The 20,831-nt window shown below is 36.5% G+C and overlaps 2 protein-coding genes across 6 annotated transcripts in view; one reads left to right on the forward strand and one right to left on the reverse strand.

The window, feature by feature from the left end:
* The window catches only part of LOC125031250 (autophagy-related protein 13-like), a 15,082-nt gene extending 8,976 nt beyond the window's left edge, over positions 1-6,106 (reverse strand). Inside the window, exon 1 of one of the 4 annotated variants that reach the window (XM_047621904.1) lies at positions 6,086-6,106. The gene's annotated coding sequence lies outside the window, so the exon portion shown is untranslated. Of the gene's footprint in view, positions 1-3,356; positions 3,380-4,902; positions 5,104-5,498; positions 5,557-6,085 lie in introns of those variants that run through there. The other 3 variants (XM_047621902.1, XM_047621901.1, XM_047621903.1) reach the window with 3 other exon arrangements.
* A 3,838-nt stretch (positions 6,107-9,944) lies between these two features.
* LOC125031207 (sorting and assembly machinery component 50 homolog) lies at positions 9,945-20,801 on the forward strand. Of its 2 annotated transcripts, XM_047621822.1 has the most exons (12): positions 9,945-10,047; positions 13,027-13,080; positions 14,310-14,420; positions 15,499-15,600; positions 15,746-15,862; positions 16,187-16,398; positions 17,119-17,224; positions 17,390-17,572; positions 17,875-17,961; positions 18,368-18,529; positions 19,657-19,783; positions 19,974-20,801. In XM_047621822.1, exons 1-12 carry the CDS (start codon positions 10,027-10,029, stop codon positions 20,159-20,161), a joined length of 1,470 nt encoding a protein of 489 aa, XP_047477778.1. In that variant the 5' UTR covers positions 9,945-10,026; the 3' UTR covers positions 20,162-20,801. The 2 variants fall into 2 exon arrangements, with proteins under 2 accessions (XP_047477778.1, XP_047477779.1); XM_047621823.1 differs by lacking the exon at positions 14,310-14,420.
* Positions 20,802-20,831: the final 30 nt, after the last annotated feature.

Raw genomic sequence — 20,831 nt, forward strand, 5'->3', positions numbered from 1 at the left:
TTTATGCAAAGTGTTATTACCAACAAGTGTGGCATCATTTAGCATTTATTAAAGCTAGCTTAGAATGATACACATGTAGTATCAACTAATAAATAAAAATCAAGAAAAAGGGTAACCAGATTGGATAGCTAAAATTAGTAATTGACTTTTTGGTGATTAGGTTCTTGTGGAGCATCAAATGTTTTAAACCAATAAATATGCTAAACATCAAAGGGCATACAGCACTATGGTAATGTATAAGTACTTGTGGAGTAATTTATGTGTAAACACAATTAGTAAACTAAAATCACAGTGGACCTGGCATGTATTTTATGCCATCCCAGCACAGAGGGCTAAGCTTACCTGAGTTATGTGAAATATGTTAGGCATGGGTCAGAATGTTACCAAAATCCCCAAATACTGCCATGGATGGCATGTACAAGTTTAGTTTATAAATTGTATTTACACATAGATGGCTAAACAAATGCTTACTCACCAATGTATGACCTATCTCACTGTTTACTCTTTTCCTTGATATTTGGAAATATTTTTGTCTTATATTGCTATAAGTTTCATTAATAACACTGCAATAATGAACATTGTCAATAATAAGAATAGCACCTCTTGGAGGTGGAGAACTAGCAGCAGCATGATCAGTGTGGGTGGTTACACCTACTACTGGTAGGGCCGGAGTGATGGTCACCATCACCAGAGGGTAGCCTTAGCCATCCTCAGCTGTTATTCCAGTTTAGGGTTTTTCATCTGGACAGACTGAGGGGGGGAGGGGGGGTGCCTGGAAGTTCTCTGCAGCCATCTCTGATCAATTTGCAGTACACGAATCCTGATGGATCCTTTAGCTCTGTGGAACTTCTTCAAGTGTGAAGCACTTGACACAGCTCAGGAGTCCATTGGAGAACACCCTAGATCAAGGCAGAACTTCATCTTACAGGAGATGCTGAAGGCCACAGATGTGAGTCACATGGCTCACCTGAATGGCTACCATGATTTGCAACATTCCTTGGTACATAGGACTCAGAAGCTGTTGAGAAGGGACAAGGAACAGTATATCAGGAATCTTGCTGAGGAGGTTGATAGCCATTCCTTAGTAAATGACCTTCGCTCTGCCTACCAAGCCCTGAGGAAACTGAACTCCAAGCCCTCCTCAGAGACAACTGTAGTCCACTCAGAGGATGGACAGATTATCTCAGATCATGTTGGGGTTCAGGAACATTCGGCTGAATACTTTGTACCAGATTGACCATCCAGCAGTTAGTAGGACACCCATGGGCAAAGAACCTCCTATCCTGACTGAGGTTAGGGAGGCAATCTCTAAGGGTAGTATACCAGGAGGCATATGTAGCATCCCTGTTGAACTAACAAAGGCTGATGGTGAAACTATGGCACAAGGTTTGCATGCTGTCCTGGCTGCCATTTGGCAGCCATTTCCCCTGACCTGCTGAGGGGTGTGGTTATCCCTCTCTAGAGGGGGAAAGGGGATCATTGTGACTGTAGCAACTACCATGGGATCACACTGCTCAGCATACCAGGCGAGGTTCTTGCTCACATTCTTCCAAGATGGATCTAAGACCATCTACTAAGGAATGAGACCAGAGCAATCTGGATTTACTTCTAGAAAGAGCACAATAGACCATATCCAAGCACTTTGAATTACTGTGGAATGCAGTTGTGAGTTTGGTCCTACGTTGCTCACAGCTTATATTACCCTCAAGAAGGTGCTTTGAGAATCCCTCTGAGAGATCCTGAGACTTAGGGGAATTCTAAAAAGGATTATCAGATTAATGGCAAGCCTGTATACAGCTTCTGGAAAGTATGGTGGGGGCCTGTTGAGCTTCTCTCCTGTTAATTCAGTAGTGAGGCAAGGCTGCATTCTCCCACCAACAGTTTCCAACACTTGCATGAACTGGATAACGGAAAGAGCTATTAACCAAAGTCACTGTGGAGCAACACTATGCAATGTCAAGGTCACCATACTTGAGTTTAATTATGATGTTGCTATTCCTTCAAGTCCCTGGAAACCCTGGTAGCACTGCTTGATGCAATTAACAATGAGGCAAAGCTCTTGGGTCTAGAGTCTCCTAGACCAAGACCATGATCCAGGATTTTGGGGGCCTGTTAGGAGAACCCATTCAGTTGATGCATGCTCGTGGCAAGGATATCAAGGTCACTTAGAGCTTTACATACCTTGGTAGTGTATAGTCCATAACTCTGTCAGACCAGTAACTACATAGACAGATTGGCCTTGCAGCAAGTGCCATGAACTCAATCAACAAGAGCACTTGGAGTACCTGTGCAACAGGACCAAGTTAAGTGTCTTCAGAGCCCTGATACTACCAGTTTTTCTTTATGGAAGTGAAACCTGGATGCTATCTTGTGCCTTGGAGCTGCATCTTGATGCCTTTTACAACAGGTCCTTGCATCAGATCATGGGGTGCAATTGGAAGATGAATGCAGCTATGTGCCCCTGTTGGCATCAGCTCTACTCTATTGATCCAATACCTGTCCACAGAAAATTTAAAAATTGAAGTAAAAGAGACAAAAACAACAAAATGTTACTTGCTGATGTTATTATTTCACTGAGTTATGAACTACCTGGAGAGATTATACGGAGCCTGTGCAAGGATAACAGTCTATTGCCATATGGATAATGTAAATAAAATGACAAATGTAGACATTGGAAATGGTAAAAAAGCTAAAAGCACTTATGTAGAAAAAGAGAAAATAACACTGCAAAGGGGAGGCATGAAGTCTTGTCCCTACACATGAGTAATTGTGAGTGTGCCAGTCCTGCAAGCCATGGGTTTATATTTCTTAATGTCAACATTCAATTGGAAAAACAATGTTGTATTGAATGTGTTCAAACTGTTATCTAGAAATTACTGAGACAACTATTTCTAATGGGAGGGTGGATATTTAACCCCTACGATCCGGATGACATGACCTAATGTCATGAAAAAATTTGGCTTGAGGTGCAGGTAACAAAAACATACTGTCAAGGGAAAATCTGTTTGTGGGTTGGGTTGATGCGAACTAGCCACCGTGAGCATTTCTGCTGAAGGCTCGGGTGACAGGAACAACTCTCTATTAGTGCACAAAGCTTTTGAAGGTTGATTAGACTCATTTAGCATTTAGGAAGGGGCTATTGCATTATTTCCATCAATATACAAGCGTGGAAAGTAGTGTCCGTGAGCCATGACTGGAACAGAGGCAGCTCCAGAGGGGATGCTACTTCCATGCTCAGGATCCTATTCCTGGCCAGTGTGACTGGTGGTGCAGATTGTATTACAGAAAATTCAATATTATGAAAAAATTAATAAATGACAAATAACAAAATGTTAGTTATTGTTATCACACTGTACCTAGAGAGATGATATGGAGTCTGTGCAAGGAAAAGTTTACTACCATCTGGAAAAGGGCAAAAATACTAAAAATGCTGAAGCAGAATAAGAGAAAGTTGCAAAGGGGAGGCACACTATACGAGTGTTTGTGTGTGCCCAGCCTATAAGCCGCATATCCATAAAAGTGGCCGCTCAAGTAAGCCTCATGCCCGTATTTTGGCAGCGAAGCATCCAGATCCAGTGGATTAATTTGGTCTGTCAAATAGGGCTGTACTCATTCCCATAGCTTTTTTCTTCACATTTTTATTGGCTATTATCCAGCCTTGTGATTGCCTAACATTAATTGTATTTTCTTTGTTTAATTCAATGAAAAGGCAAACTAGGTTCATTCTCAAATTATGAAAATAGTGCTTTTACTTCTATTAAACAAAGGCAGTTGTTATTTACTTTCTTAACCCAATGCCAACGGGTATGACATGTACGGACATGCTATGCCCACTGTGAGTACTTGTCGGATTATTTTTACACATAGATGGCTACACTTGTACAAAGTCACCAATGAGCCAGTTACGAGTACTGCCTGTCTCGCCCGTTAACCCTTTTCTTTGATTTACGAAATATTTGACGTTATCTTATTTTGCTGTTACTAATGTTAAAAAAACATTATAATAATTATAATATTTATAATAAGAATAACACCATCGATATTCATAGCACTAAGAAAAAATATGTTTTTCCTGCCATTTCAAATCACCTATGGTCACAAGGTCTACTAATTGACTCCTTTATGGCTAAGCACTAGCAGAACCATCTATGGGCAGACATTTCACAAAAAATATAGAAAATAGTCACAACATTTTCCCCCTTTTTTGTTCATTTTCCCCAGCGGCATTGGGTTAACATCAGAGGAACAAGGAAGTCAGATATGATCCTCTTATCATAATAATTTAAGTTTACACTCTGCATAATACCTTGTGTAAGCTCAGATTAATAATCACAGAAAAAATATCTACAGATTCCCAAGCCTTCCAAATACACTGACTGTTTCCCATTTTTTCGTAGAGGAGCAGATCCCATGCACTGATACTTTTGCGATCTGCACTGCATCACAAGGACTGAGGTATATCCTAATTCTTTGTAAGTTGTGAGATGTAAGCACTAATAGTTACTATATAAACAAGTACTATATATATCTACTACACATTCAGGAATTCAGATACACCAATGAATCTGATGTACTCTTAATTTTGGGATCAAGTCAGTTCATCCTCCTACAATGTCAACCAAACTTCTATAGTATTAGTAAAGTCGATTAATATGAGTTAGCCTGATTAAGGTTAGGTACGGTTAGGTTAGACAGACCCATATGATCATAAGGGAAGGTCTCCTTGGTTAGTTTTAAGCTGACCTGACGTGAAAGTTCTATTTCACAGGGATGCTTTCATTCACTCAAAACATAACCATGATAAACAGCATACTCCTCCTTGTGTTTAAGACACAGTTATAATGGCATGCAATGTTTGATGAAAAGTAGAAAACAGCTCCAGATATATAACTACTGCTTTACCTTTTACTTCAGAGTCTTCTTCGAAGGCCTGTTCATACACGTATTAATTTGAGTATGTGTTTGACATCCTATACATGTTACTGAGGAATACATTTTCAGTATCATTATAGAAACAATACAGCTCCTTCAGACATGAATGCAATGTTTTTCAACCCTACCCTTTAACTAAAATGCAACATGAAAATAATTTGTTAATGTTCAAAACTTGCTATACTCTATAAATCAATATGGAACATTCATGACCAACAGCAAATCCATTAATTGACAAACTATTTCATATTTTTTTTTTTTTACTTTTATAACTTACAGATCAAAAGATGATTAATAAACACGTCTCCCCCATCAAGACTTCACCACTAATCCCCACACACAAACAAACAACCAAACATCCCCACCTCGTCATTACATTTCACTCCCCCAAAAAAGCAGATCAAAACATCAATGAAAAGAAACCTATTAGTTCCTGCATTCACCAATCTCAGACTTTAATATCAAAATTCCTACACGTTCCCTGAACCATGAACAAGACTTCCTTAAACTCTAATCCAACGGAGAGGATCCCTGGTGGGTAAAAAATCGGTAAAAAAAAAACTCACTGTCATTTTCCCACAACGAACTGAAGGACATGTTTACAAGGTGCTGGTCGCTTAGTCTCCGGTGCGAGGATTTGCGACACTATTCTGTTCTATTGTGTTGGGATTTTAGCCTGTATCCTTAATTTTTAGATTCTATTCTATGAAATGTGAGCTGTATATTTGTGAATTCTATGCGATTCTATTTCTTGGTTCATTGCGCGTTGTCTACCTTCGCCTTTCTTGTTGCGTCTTTATCTCTACAATACGTTGACCTCAAGGAGTATCGTCATCAATGCGTAATAACTAATGATTCAAAAGTATATATTAATTTTCATAGAAAATGACAGTCGCTGAAACAATCTCTCATTCCATCCCTTTCCTTCTATTGCTTTCGATGCGCCATTGATGTGGTTGCAGTTGCTCGATAATCATCTCTACACAAGAACACTTTATTGGTGTCCATTTCAGTGCCAGACAGCCATGCCAAGGCAGTTCAAACAGACCAGTGCCACATCTCTCATGACAACATTGTGCCAGTATGTTTACTTAGGAACAGCTGTACAGGACTGTTACCTCTGACCTTTCTATACAAGGTCAACCTATCCTACCTTGCCATGCGCTGCCTAATCTTCCCTCGTGACTGTCATTGCTCAAGGAAGAAACCCACAGGGTGCATGCATGTACTACATGACTAATTAAGAACATGTGAGATTTCCCCATATTTTCGCCACTGTCATATTACAGTTGCTCTGTCATGAACACATTCGCTCAGCATTGTAAAACCCCTTATCAGCGATTATCGTTTGCGTAAATATTTTCATTTAATCAGCAACCTGTTGCTGCAATCAGGTGTCTATCCAAATTGTTTTATTTACCATGCACTGTACATTTCGTTCTAACATTTGTTATATTCATGTATTTCTCACATTGGGATTATCTTGCCATAGCACCGATGGTTGTGTGTAAATCATTGTAACTGAAGAGCAGTCAATGAATATCTTCAGATTTTAGTATAGAAACACCTTAAGAAAAGAAAGATGGGAGCAGCTCAACTGATGAACATATATACGCGCAAAGCTTTAATATTTTATTTGATATTAGATAAATAAAATTGTGAACATTTTGGACAGTGGCCTTCACCAAGGCTTAGTTCTGCGTCAACGAATTCCAAAGAAAAGTATTAGTATCATTACAGTTCATTTGTCAGGTATTAAAGAAAATCGCTCCAATATCTTCCAACTTATCCGTAAAACATGTAATGTCAAATTGTAATATATGATTTATATAAATAATTTCCTATATAGTAAATATTTATTTATTTCATATGAAAGAAAGAGTGTTTTGTTAGTAATTATATATAGAGCACAGAGGCCCACTACATACACTTCTTTCTCCCAAGGAAAATAAGCTTTTGATCCTTTGAATACGGAAGAGTATATTTTTTTCTCCGGTTTACTGTGTAATTCAAACAGAGATGTGGACTGCGAAGTTTTAACTGTATGGGCTAATATTTGGCCTCACAAGTGCCTATCGATGGCAGAGAAGTTAACTATATAATTTTGATCCGCTTCTTGGATATGTGTCATTTCTCAGAGACGTGAAGAAATTCGTAGGGCTCTCCTGAAGTTATAAATTCCTCTGAAAGTCAAAGTCAAAGGTTGAACGTAAGAGCTGTCCTAACAGAAAAGAAAGAAAGAAAGAAAAAAGGTCGAAACAGTGATTAGTTATATAGTATCTTAATATTCAGTTACGATATATTCATTTACAATATTAGAAAACATATTTGTATTATTGCCAGGTACTTTTGAAGAGAGGAAATGAATTCACGTGCTTTAATGCAAGACTGGTAAATATATATATATATATATATATATATATATATATATATACACACATATATACATATATATACATACATACATACACACACACATACACACACACACACACACACACACACACACACACACACACACACACACACACACACACACACACACACACACACACACATATATATAGATAGATATATCGCTGTAGGATCCTCTTGTTGCAAGAAGGCAGAGATGACCAGCCAGACATTTGTCAAGATCAATGGCTATCCTACTACTGGGTTAACCATTAAACAATAAAAGCGCTTGCTTAAGGCTCCAAGAGAAGAGGGTCCTAAGGAGTAACGGTTGTATAGTTAAAGTCATCAAACTTTAAGGAATTCCACATCCATGTAAAGGACCTAAGAACGATTGTTTGTGCTTTCGTCGTCAACCAACTTTAGTCATATGTGTCTCATGAAGTCAACTGTGAGATATGAGGAAATGCCAAGGGACGTCATTGGAAGGGGTCGGGGGGGTGGGGGGCACTGTTGGAAAGGCAGGGGAATCCATTGGAAGGATTGAGGGGCACTACTGGGAGAGCCGAAGGGGCGCCCTTGAAAAGGCTTGATAATATCATTAGAAAGAGTCATAGAGACACCATCGGAAAAATCTGACTTGAAAGGTAGAATGGAAGGGCTGAGAGCAGGATCACCAGCGAAGGGTCACTATTGGAACGACTGAATATGGACCACTGGAAGGGAAGGGCAAAGGATCACTATTAGGTTATTTAAAGGGTTACCACTGTAAAGACCTAAAGAGCACCATAACTAGGCTGTGCACAGGACGTCACTCGGCCGTTGGCATTCCACATATATTCATGTTGATAAAAAGTGAAAGCAATTCTACTCCGTAGCTGAACATCCCTTTCAAGATTCAGGCTTTCCAATGCTTGATATAGGACAAATTCTCCAAGAACAGCTCTTACACCACATCTTGCTTCCCATTTTCCCCTTATTATTAATGACTCATCCGGACCAAATCTCCATGTCCGCCCATTTTGTTTACTGGATGATATTGATCAAAATCTGCTCTGTGGATGAGCTGGCAGGATTCCTTGGGAATTGCAGCTTTTACAAGTGCAATTTAACAGAGGAAAATAATGAAGACGACAATGATAATAATATTAACAACAATGATAATGATTATATTTATGGTAAAGTTAATGAAGATGATGAAAACAGTGATGCTAATGATCATAATAACGATGATGATAAAAGGATAATAGTAACTATAAATATCAATAATGATAATAATGATAATAATAACAATAATGACAATAATAACAACAGTAACAATAATAATAACAGTAACAATAATAATAACAATGAAATAATGAAAATAATCATGATAATAAAATACTGGTAATAATAATTATAATGATGGTAATAATACTGATAATAATAATAATAATGATGATATCAATAATGCTGATAATAACAACAATAATTGATGATAATGATGATAATAACAGTAATAACAATAATGATAATAATAACAAAAATAAAACAATAATGATAAAAATAACTATAGTAATGATAAATATGATAATGATGATAATAAAAGTTATGATAGTAATATTAAAAGTAGAAGTAGTAGTAGTAATGATAATAATAACAGTAATAATGAACAGTAATAATTATGATAATATAGAAACCGCCCTTTACGCTCTCTTGAAATACAAATGATACTAGTGAAAACACGCATTTAGAGATTCACATTTGAGAAATGAAAATGATAATTCAATAAAAAACATGTAACAGGAAGAGAGAAGTTAGTTAAGGTCTTCTGGAACTCAAAGAAGAACTCATGATAAGGTTTTGTGTGCCAAAATTGTGCATCAATTAAAAATAACTTAATTATAATTTAGATATAACAGATGGGACTCCCTGACTTTAGCTCTTCTACAGTACTGAAACACCCAGGTAAGAAAACACACACACACACACACACACACACACACACACACACACACACACACACACACACACACACACACACACACACACACACACACACACACACACACACACACACACACACACACACACACACACACACACACACACGTGCATGTGGGAGTGTGTATACGCATACATTTCTTATACACAACATATTCACGTGCATGCACACACCATGTATCTGGACATGAAGGACTGTGTGGCGATAATTGCGTGGGTGTTGACAGCATTAATTGAACAGCCCGCCACGCCCAGAAATGCCCAAATACAAACTCTATAAATCTCCTGTCAGTCGTTTACACAAGTATATATACCAGTATTTATAATGATTATCATAGAGGCTGATAGAATTAAAAAGTCATAGGTGGTGTAATTACGAAATATACCTCAAATGCATAAAATTTTCTCTCGAATTATAATAATAATCGTTGCCAGCTTGGAAAGACAAACACAAACTAATAAACATAATGAAAAACAAACAAAATAGACAGACACAGAGACAACCACACCTAAAGAACCTAATCATAACTATCTCAAAAGGAAAATAAAGAGCAAAATCTACCAAAAAATACAATGAAAAGCGAGGAAATGAAGATAGTGCTCGAAGGGTCCGTAGCCCTCAGCACTGGCAACGGTGTCGAGTGGCCGGGCCGGGGAGGCGAGGAAAACAACAAGAGGAGGAGGACAAGTGAGGCAAAAAACGCATGAAACATCAAAATGGGAACCGTGCACGCAAAAGTAAGACCTTGTTGCTGACTGGAAGATCGCGCTTGAAGTCCTGGGGGAGCTGTCAGGCTAATGGGAGGCGAGGAATGGGGTCAACTAAGGGGTGTAAATAGAAGGGGAAGATGAAGGGGGACGTGTTGACGGGATGAAGACCCTCTCCCAAGACCTCCCCTTGCAGTGATTTTCTTACATAAGAGGATGTAAGGAGGAATGGTACAATTACCTAGAAGCTTTATTATCAGTGTCCCAACGCCATGTTTTACGAGCCTTGTTTTCCAGGGAAGGCGAGAGGAGTTTAGAAGGTTTCTGTATGATGTCATGGGCTATTCATGGTAAGGCAAGTCCAGACACGGTGAGGCTCCATAGGCTGCTTTATTTAGGTCAACTTTTGTTGTTGCCTTTTAAGTAATAGGTCAGATTATTATACAATTGACAGCATCAAGAATATACTTAAAGGATGATGGTTATACTTCTGCATGTAGCTTTATACTTATGCTTCTCCTGTTAAGCAAGAAATGGTATCTCACACTAAAAGGTACACTAATAATAAGGATGGTTAATGTTACCAAGTGTGACACATTGAGATAGAGGGAAATGGACACTGCCCTCTTATAAAACATACAAAATAGAGTAGGAAGTAATACAGGTATATCTGCAGCGGCCTCATATTTACCGGGAAATTACAGAAAATACCCTCTGCATGTCACTGCTCAGAGACTAAGTCTGCAACACCCTCACAGAACCACAGTTTTTAATGTTGTGTTTTCTGTAAGTTCACATGAAGTATTAATAATGGTGGGTACAGGGGGGCTTACCTCCTGTCTAGGGAGTAAATAGAAGGTAGGAAAGGTTAAGTTCGAATTTTGGGTTCACGTGTTATCCTGGATTTGGGACTTTCAGTAACAATTTTTTTTTTTTTTCTGTGCCGTATCAGAGCCTGATGTTGGCGACCATGTTTAATTTCATGGGTGTACGAAGGTAATACCACAAGGATATTAATAGGCTACATGTAATCTTCGGTGTTCATTTATAGTAGCTTTATTCTGCGCTGATCAAGGACGGTAACCGTACAGGTCCTGATAATTAGTGAGGGCATGGAGTATATCATAGGAATTGGTAGGTAAAAAGTAAAGGCAGTTCGTCTGGGAAAAGTGACACAGGTCCTCTGTGCTTTGAGTTTTGATAAGATCAAGATACCTTCCCCATGCGTATTCTGCAAGAGAGAGTTCAGACTGGTTCCTTATCAGCAGATGTGTTGCTAGAGAGGTCAACAACTGATAATGATTTGTTTGCTTTTGCTAGAGTGGAGGAAGAAAAAGCCATAGTATTGTTGGACGTACCTGCACAGACATAAATGCAATGAATTTGACAAGGGATTGTTGTGGTACATTTAATTTATGTACATTATTTTTTGTGTCTGTTATTTTATGCTCATTATAGTTTTAACCTTATTATATCTCAGTATCCATTCTGTTATGCAGTCCTATAGAGAATGTTTAGCAAAGAGAGAAACAAATCATATTATCATGTATATTACTAATGAGGGTAAATATTTTGTAGAGGCCTGGATATCCACCACTGACCTTGGGTCATTTGACTCAGCCATTATACCTACTGATGATTTTGCATTGATGCTCTTGCATTGGTGCTTTTGGAAAGACCAGCAAACCTCTGTCACTTATATTTTAACCCCCCCCCCCTCCACCCAAAAAAAAGCATGTACATCTCATGTCAATGTATAATCAGATAAGGAACAAGGCAGATCTCTTAATCTTGCTAAAATATATGTGTTGGAGGTGTACGGACACTTCTTTAAGGCTGAACACAGAGGCTGTAGAAATTGGCCGATGCTGTACCATTATCATATTTGCCATGAGATCACAGCACCTTTCATTTAGATTAAGCTAGAATACAGCTTATGTAAATACAAGTAAAAGGGTCTAATAAAACCCATTGTAGTCTCTTCTAAAGATTTATATGAAAGTTGCACTAGTTTGTAATAGCAAGGGGCCTTTATCCCCTGCAGCTCCCCATAAGTTAAAGCAGATGTTTTAGTGGGCTGGTTTACCACTCTCCCATGCCAAGTCTACAGACTTGCCTTCTTTGTATGACCTGAGATGATAGAGTTTGTGTAAGTTATATAAATTCTCAAGGAAAACATTGCTCATTGTCTAGACCCCTTTACCAGTCCATAAAATTGTATACCCCGGGCTATTGTGCCACAAAAGCAGACCTATCACTAGTAGAAGTTAAAGAGAAAGACATGTATGATAGATGTAGAGTTTGACTCTCCCAGATAGCCATTGCTGTAACTACAGAGTGTTGTGGTGCTACAGTGTAGAAATGTTTTATTTGTGGTATTTTCTTTCTCTTTACATTTTAATATCTTTGATATAATGTGCCCTCTGCAACTACGGGACCAATGCTATCACTATCGATGGTTACTATAAACATATAGTACTGTAGCTATATCTGTCAGTAAAATAACAGTAGCAAATATTGGAAAAAATATGAACAGTATTGCAGAATAGAAATATACCAAACTGCATAGCTTAGAGTTGGTTCAAGTTGGTTAAATAAAACAGATCTAGATCTGGTTAAGTTTTGCTCAAGAAGTTACAGGATGTTAGGATAAGTACCCTTTGATTATTATGGGTTTAGAGGGCTGCGTCTGGCCTTGTTAGGATTACTGTTGATTTGTGGTGTATGTTATATTGGGTGTAGTAGCATGTGTAGTATATGAATAATGGATACATTGGTTGTGTTATTTTGTTTTAGAGCCATGTAGTCAGTAGTCAGGGAGATGCTGAGAGGCAGTGAGTCAGCGAGACACACTGAGAGACTGGGATACAGACTAGAAAACAAGCGAGATTCTAAGTTCTTTGATTACTGATGAACTTACTATAAGATTTTTATTAAGTCATTGAAGCAAATAACTGCTATATTCACAAGGCTTATAAAAATTTTTCCTGACTTTTGAATTTTTTCCAGAGTCCAGAACAAGAAGAGCACGATGGGCATAAAGTAGACTTCCAATCAATGAAGGTAATTATTCTGCCAGATTTTATAACAAGTTTTAAGTAACTAACATGTTATTACATTTTTTTCCCCTTCCGTGGTGATGATAATGACAGATTATTAAAAAAGATTATTAACAGATGCATTGGGATTACTAATAGGTTTTGTGTGGCTCACTAATGTTAGGCATTTTTTACACGTGAACAGAAGACAGTAGGTGTCACTTTTTGTCCATTTTGTGTTTTTATTTTTTTGTAAATTACTAATAGTATGTTACTTTTAATTCTAAGATATTGTTTGTATTCTTTGATATAAAAAATAACACTTTACATCTCAATAATGGGTTTAAAATTATGAATGGTTGTAAATAGAAACCCTATTGAAGACAGTATAGCTCAGTGTAGTTGATTTGAACAGTTTGTTAGATAGTTATATTATGCATGCAGTAGTGATATAAGAAAGGTAGATATAAATCACAGTATAATTCACCAAGTTCAAGTTAAATCATTACTATTCTGTATTTTGTTGATGCTCACTGGCTTGGAAGTTTTGATTAAAAAAACAAACAAACAGAACTTCTACTTAAATTTTCTCAGTAGAGATAAATTTTTGTATATTTTGTAACTAGTGGTTTAGTAATAATTTTACTTTAAATTTTGATTTTTTCTAAGTGATAGGAATATAACTTGATTATTTCTAATTAATTCAATGACAAAACTTTATTGGATTTAGTCTTTTTGTTTTCCTCTCTCATTCTTTAATTTAGTGATATTCTTGATAATTATGAGTTCTTTTGGATCACTGTTGTTCTGGAATATACATAGGTATTAGTGCCTGGATTTTTTTTTTTTTCAGAAAATTGTTTATTTTGAAATCAGCCTCTAATTAATCTTTGGTAGGAGTGGGTTCCTAGTATAGGTCTAACTATGAGGTCCATTTCAGGGTCACTAGGTGTGTTAGCAGTGATGTCTTTGGGATTTTCTAACTTATAAGTATTGTTCATGTTGATTCCCCTTCCTTTCTTGTTTAAAGATAGTAGTGGTTGCTGAGTATCATTGATTATTTGCATATTATTAGCTTAATTCTGTCATGTGACTGTTGTGTTTCTTTTACCAAGTAGTAAAGAACAGTGGCACCATGCCATTTAAGTGTTCAGCATTTCCATTACCTAGTACAACACCTTCCTTCCCAATGTTGAGTACTGTTCTTCTAGCATTTTAAAAACTGCGGACTGATAGGTCTACTTACACTTTCAGCAAATTAGCAAGGAAGAGAGAGAGGAACTAAGAAAAAGACTAAAGAGTATTAGAGAAAGGCTGGCTGAGCAAAAAGCTCAGGTTATGAACAAGAAGTTGAGGAATACTCAGGTCAGAATGCTAACCCAATCCAGTCGCTTTGCATGTCATACTGTAACTTTGCTTCTCTTTACCTCTTTTGTTTCAAGTGGAATTTCTTGTTTTCTTGTAGCCCTTTTACATCATTTTTGCTTGCAAAGATTCAGAAAAAGATTGAATTTTACGGTTATTTCATATTGAAAATGTCTTTGTGCTTGTTTACATGATGTACATTTTTCAAATATTTGCACAGCTAGCTTTATCTCATTATGGAAATAGACTCCAGCACCCTTAATGTTTGTAAATAATTTTGATCTGAATAATAATTATGCTAGTGAAAAGAAAAATACCCTTTTAGCATGTCTATATTTAATTTGATAGAAGTGATAAGGAAGTTATTAATCCTGAAAAATATTTTGATTATGCTTATCCCAATGCTCACTGTAGTTTTGTTTTATTAAAAGTCTCTACACATAGATTTCTCTACAAGTGCTTAGTCACCAAGGAGTCAATTTGTTGACCTTGTGACCTCACGTGATCTGTGTATAAAGACAATTAATAAACTCAACTCACAGTGGGCATGGCATGTATGTACATGCTACCCCTGGTGGCAGTGGGTTGTAAGCATGATTTCACAGTGACAAGTAAGTGGCTCTTTGTTTAGTCGATGAAGAGACTGTAAGCTATCCTTCCTTGTTTTGCTCCCTAACTAGTTTAGAAGGGGAGGCATGCATTTATTTTATTCTCATGCCTTATTGCAGAAATTTATATCAGGTTACCAGTGAGTTGTTTGAATCCACAATGCACAACTTTGCTTGCTAAGAATGTTCAATTTTACTCTGAAAATGGTAGTGTCAGAGAGTTACAAGTATGCATACATTGATTTTCCAGGAAGATCAACCCCACTGACCCATGAGTAGGACTAGTATGTAATTGAAAAAAGAGATTGTTAGAAAAGAGAAAATACCTTGGTAATATAAAAGTTGTAGTGTGATCTGGGATTCCATCCTGATCTTTATGTAAGGGTAATTTTTTAAAGATAATTTTGATATTGATACTTTTTCACAGTCTGGTATAATGGGATGATATGTCTTTGATTTGTCTTTTTCAGGCCCATGTGCAAAGAGTCCATGTTGATGGGCTGGCGCGCACAAAGGACGACATTGTCATTAATACCGTCAGAGATGTCTTCACTGCCCAGGACTTCTACTCAGTATGTATTTGTTAGGCCATTCCTGACTGTGAATGTTAATGTTGAAGATTAGATGAAGAAAAGGTTACTTCTTTTTTATGGAAACAGAGAGGAAATAACTAGAGGAAGTCAGTAGTCAAAATAATGTGTAACATTTGTTTTTCAGGTAATTCTAAAGATCCATGAAGCAAGATCAAGATTAGCAAAATTAGGATGTTTCAAGGATGTTGGTGTTTTTATTGATACATATGAAGGGCCAGATGCTAGAGATGATGGAATTGAGGTGAGTTTTTTTCTTTTTTCTTTTTTTTAGATTTTACTGCTGATTGCATAATCAAACTTGATAGACAATTGTTATATTATTGCAGGTAATAAGTATATCTCATTATAGCATAGTGTGCTATGCTATAATAGTAAGTCAGTGATAGTAGAGACTTTGTAATTAGTGATTCTTTTTATGTATTCATGTGCCTATATAATGACTCACAATTTTTCTGCCTGTGGTAAATAAGATTCTATCAGTTTTCAGGTATTATTCATGTGAATGGTATCCATAAATATACATATATATACTTGAACATCCAATATATATATTCATATGTTCCAGGTAACCTTTGAGGTGCGGGAAGTGAACTTTCTGGGTGCAAAGGTCAACACCAGTGTGGGAAACAATGAAGGGACAGTGACCACAGGAGGGATGCTGAAGAACATCTTTGGCCGGGCGGAGGAGCTTAGTCTTGAATATTCCCACGGCACCAAAAGGAGTTCATCCTTCTATTCAACATTTGTAAAACCTTTCCATAATGAAGCAAGTACTGTGTAAGTTACTGCGAGTTTTTATTTCTGTAATCTGTTTTTTATGATCACAGTTTAATGCAAGAGTAATGATAGTCTTATTAGGTTTTTATTACTAGCCATACTAGGGCAACTAACAACTGTATTCCTATCCCTAGAAGAAACTTGGTGCAAATAATTTGTTAAGAAACAGATATCATTATATATTTATTGTTTTCATTGGTTCAAGTTAATCTTTCATTTTTTTTTTTTTTTTTTTTAGATCTCTTAGTATTCTGCCAGGTATAGCTGGTTAACTTCTTAATTCAGACTTATTTCTTCAAAATTTATCTTCACTCCTAGTCCATAGCTGTATGTAAACTTGTACTGGGATGGCATAACATACATGCCAAGTCCATTGTGATGTTAGGTTACTGATTGTGTTTACAGATTACTTTGTCACTATAGAGTTCATTACTACTATTTTCCTATATTTTTTATTGCTTTTAGTAATTCAGCAATGTTATTATAATCATAATGTTAATAATAATAATAGTATTCACATTAATAGCTTAAAAAAACTTATTTCCCCAAAATTCATGGGATGAAGAAATTAGGTGAGGTCATGTTGGCCCTACTAATTGACTCTTTGATGGGTGAGCACATGAGCACAGCTATGTGCAACAAAATTCATACAGGACAGTACATGTCCCTACATACAAAGGATTGAAATTAATATTAATTATTATAAGTCTTGATTTCCAGGCTAACTGCAAGTCTTTATCAACAAGGGTCAGAAGCTCCATGGTCTGGCTTCAGAGAACTAGACCGTGGAGCATTACTTAATCTTGCTTTCAACTCTGCACCAAATGTAAGTTGTTCAGAAAGCTTGTTCCCAGTGGGCTGTTTGTGTGCATGTGATTATTGTAATGTAAAAAGCTACACTAAACTTTGTAATAGCAAACATGATAATGTAGTGAATGGTTTGGTTTACATGACATGTTATAAATCTTTTTCTTCCAAAATTATTAAATAGGTACAACAGAAACTCATTCTTGAAGGTTGCTGGCGTCACCTCTCCTGTCTGTCTCGGTCCACTGCCTTTGCTGTGAGGGAACAAGCTGGCCACTCCCTCAAGTCCTCCCTCCGTCATGAGCTGAATGTTGATAAGAGAGATGATTTGGTTTTCCCAACTGATGGAGTCACCTTTACTTTAAAGGTAGGAAACTTTTTTTTTTTTCTTTTTATAAGAGAAGTTGTTTGCAATTTGCTGTGAACTATGTCTTTAATTTTGTAAATAGGTGATTTTGTACTATTATAATTCTAAAATAGACATAATGTGAAATGTATTAATTTATAGATGAATCATAAACAAATTTCATGTAGCTACCAGTATTTAAATGGTATTTTAAGATAGAGTACAAAGTTAATCAGAAAGGCTTATATCAAAGCAACAAAGCCATATCTACAGTAGAACTTGCCTTATTTTATTATCCCTCAAGTTGTGTAATTATTTTCCAGAATGAATTGGCAGGTCTAGGAGGAGATATTGGCTTCTTGAAGAATGAACTAGATATGCAAGTGAATGTTCCAGTGACAAAAGAACTTGTAAGTTCAAAATCTACATCTATCTGTCTGTTTATGTCTCTTTCTATCTCTCTATACAAGAATATGTATATTTGATAGCATAAAAAGGAATACAGTAAATTCTGATGAAATTTTCAGATTCATTGACATTATTTAGCTATTTATTATACAAGCAGTGTTGCTCTTTTGTTTCAGTACAGTCATGTTTTATGTTGGGAAGTTTAATTTGTTATCATAGGAAACATTGGTATTTATTTACTGTATTTTTTAGTTGTTAAACCAAAGATCTTAAGCAGTGTTCATTACCTGTGATTTGAAATAATGTCTGGACACCTCTTTGTAAGAAGGGAAAATAAGAAACACATCATTCAAGCATGACAACCTTTTAAAAAGAAGAAAAAAAATACATGAAGATTGCTTTTAACAGGTCATCCAAGGGTCACTACAGGCAGGCCACCTTCTGCCACTGAGGAACAACAAAACCCACTGCATTACAGACCGCTTCATGCTCGGTGGCCCCATGAATCTTAGAGGCTTCGAGATGGCAGGAGTTGGACCACACAGCGACGGGTGTTCTCTTGGGGCAGAGGTAGATAAGGAAACTTGATTGTGATTTCTATTTTGTCTTTGTCTTTCCCTTTGCAATGTGTCTTGTCTTGTTTTTCAGAGAGACCAAGTTGAGAGTGTGAGTATGTGAATGAAATTGAAATCAAATGAATGAGAGTGAGGGATTGAATGGATGTGTGTTAATGTGAATATATTAATATGTGATTTTCTATGTATGTATGTGAGTGAATAAGGGTGTGGATGTATATTTGCATTTTGTTTCTGTATGTCTAAGTGCCAGGTACACTGTCTTGAGTAAACAGACAAGTTGATATAAAAAACACAAAAAAAACATTTTATAAAAGTGAAGCTGGTATATAGGAAACATTTGCCTCCTTTGATATTTTGTTTCATCTGCACAACAGTAAAATGAAACTGATGGTTGAAGTAGAGAAGCAAATCCCTTGAAACTTTCCATTCTTGGTATGTAATAGTTTTTGCACAGAGTGGAAAGTAGAAATGTAAAAGTTTTATTCCTATATTACCGACTAATAACTATACAGACACTCTTCAATTTGATAAGTAAGAATTATTAGTATTGTCAAATATTAAATAAAGATTTTAGTTAGTTGTGGTTCACTTCACATGTGTCTGTTGTGGTTCAAATTTTGAAATGTGTAATATTTTGTTTAGGGTCTGATATAAAAGAGGCTTGACATTTTTTGTAAAAAAAACATTTGACTATCCTGGGTTTCTTTATTTTTCTTTATTATTATTGTTTTTAAAAGTTGGCTTTTGGTGAAGACTGAGGAATGTCTGTATAGAGAAGTAACCATTCAGAGTGATCTATGCCTTAAATACAGTATCTGCATTGACCTAAAAAGAAAAATTATACCAATTTAAAATTGTAGCATGCAGCATCTTGTAGTGTACTATGTTCTGAACACTGTTGATGAGCCTAATTTCTCAAAAGTATCTGGATATTTCAAACAAGGTAAAGTGTGCGGCCATTCTATAGTTTACAGTTTGCCAGTTTATGTTGCATCTTAACATAAAATCCATAAGCAAACAGCAACAAATGAACCATAAGGTGATTTTTATAATATTGTGTTATTGCTGCACACATATATGGCTAAATAGTTATGTATAACTCTTCCCATCTTCCCACAGATGTTTTGGGCTGCAGCACTACATGCCTACATCCCTCTACCTCTACTTTCACGGGGTGGTTCCATCAGTGAGAAGTTCAGACTACATGGTTTTGTAAATACAGGAAACATTGGGGACTTTGTCATGAGTAAGAGCAAATTAAATTTTGTGCTTGTTTGTTTATTTTGAAAATAGCTTGGTTTGTTTTAATTTTTGTGTGGAGTCTATTTAAGAGTGCTTCATTTAATGAGTATCTATAGTAGATTGCATAATTTGTCATTCCTACTGCTGCTCATTTTCAAAGCATTAGTAATTGATTTTGTGCTTCTTTCCCCCAGCGGACGACTACAAAGAAAACCTCCAGACCCTCATACGGGACATGCGACTCTCTTACGGGGCAGGACTCGCCATGAGCTTAGGAGGATTTGCACGGGTTGAGCTGAACTACTGCATCCCACTTCTGCTGCAGCGTGGTGACAGACCAAACCAGGGCCTTCAGTTCGGTGTTGCAGCAACCTTTTTGTAGTACTTAAAGAGGAAGAGTTAAGGGTTGAAGTTAAATAATTAAAATGTATTAAAAAAAAAATAGTTGGTTACTATCTGTTCTCTTTGAGGTTGAAGGTATATAGATATATGAAATCTCATATTTTCTTATACTCTTAACAAGATATTTTTTTTATCTGTTACAGTAAAAAACATGGAGAAAGAATAATTTATTGTATATTACAGGTGTATATCTATGGTTACATCCCCCTGGTTTTCATGTTGACTGTTAAATATGCATTTCAAACTTCCCCAAAATATGAAGGAAACGAGCTGCAGCTAAAACTGTCACGTTGGAGTATGATCGGTTGTTAAGTTAGTAAGGATAAATCTCCAATGCAGCAGACATACTAAATCATAGGCAAGAGGGAGAAAGTAGTTCTGTACATGTGGTAGGCTGATTAACAGGTATTAAGATCTTTAACAAAGCTTTTTGGACCAACTTGAATGCTTTTTTGGGTTACTGAAGACAGTTTGCTAAAAACATTTAGGAAGAAGGCTTGGCCATAAACACACTTTCGACTCCAATTTTCACCCTTTCTGTCTTCAGGATTTTTTTAACAAATGAATATAAATTCATTTATATGCAAAGCTTCTGTACAGTGTATAAATACAAATAATTTTGTGCCTGTTTTTTTTACCCTGTTCTGCAG

Source organism: Penaeus chinensis, chromosome 12, assembly GCF_019202785.1.
Source record: "Penaeus chinensis breed Huanghai No. 1 chromosome 12, ASM1920278v2, whole genome shotgun sequence".
Classification (NCBI taxonomy): Eukaryota; Metazoa; Arthropoda; class Malacostraca; order Decapoda; family Penaeidae; genus Penaeus; species Penaeus chinensis.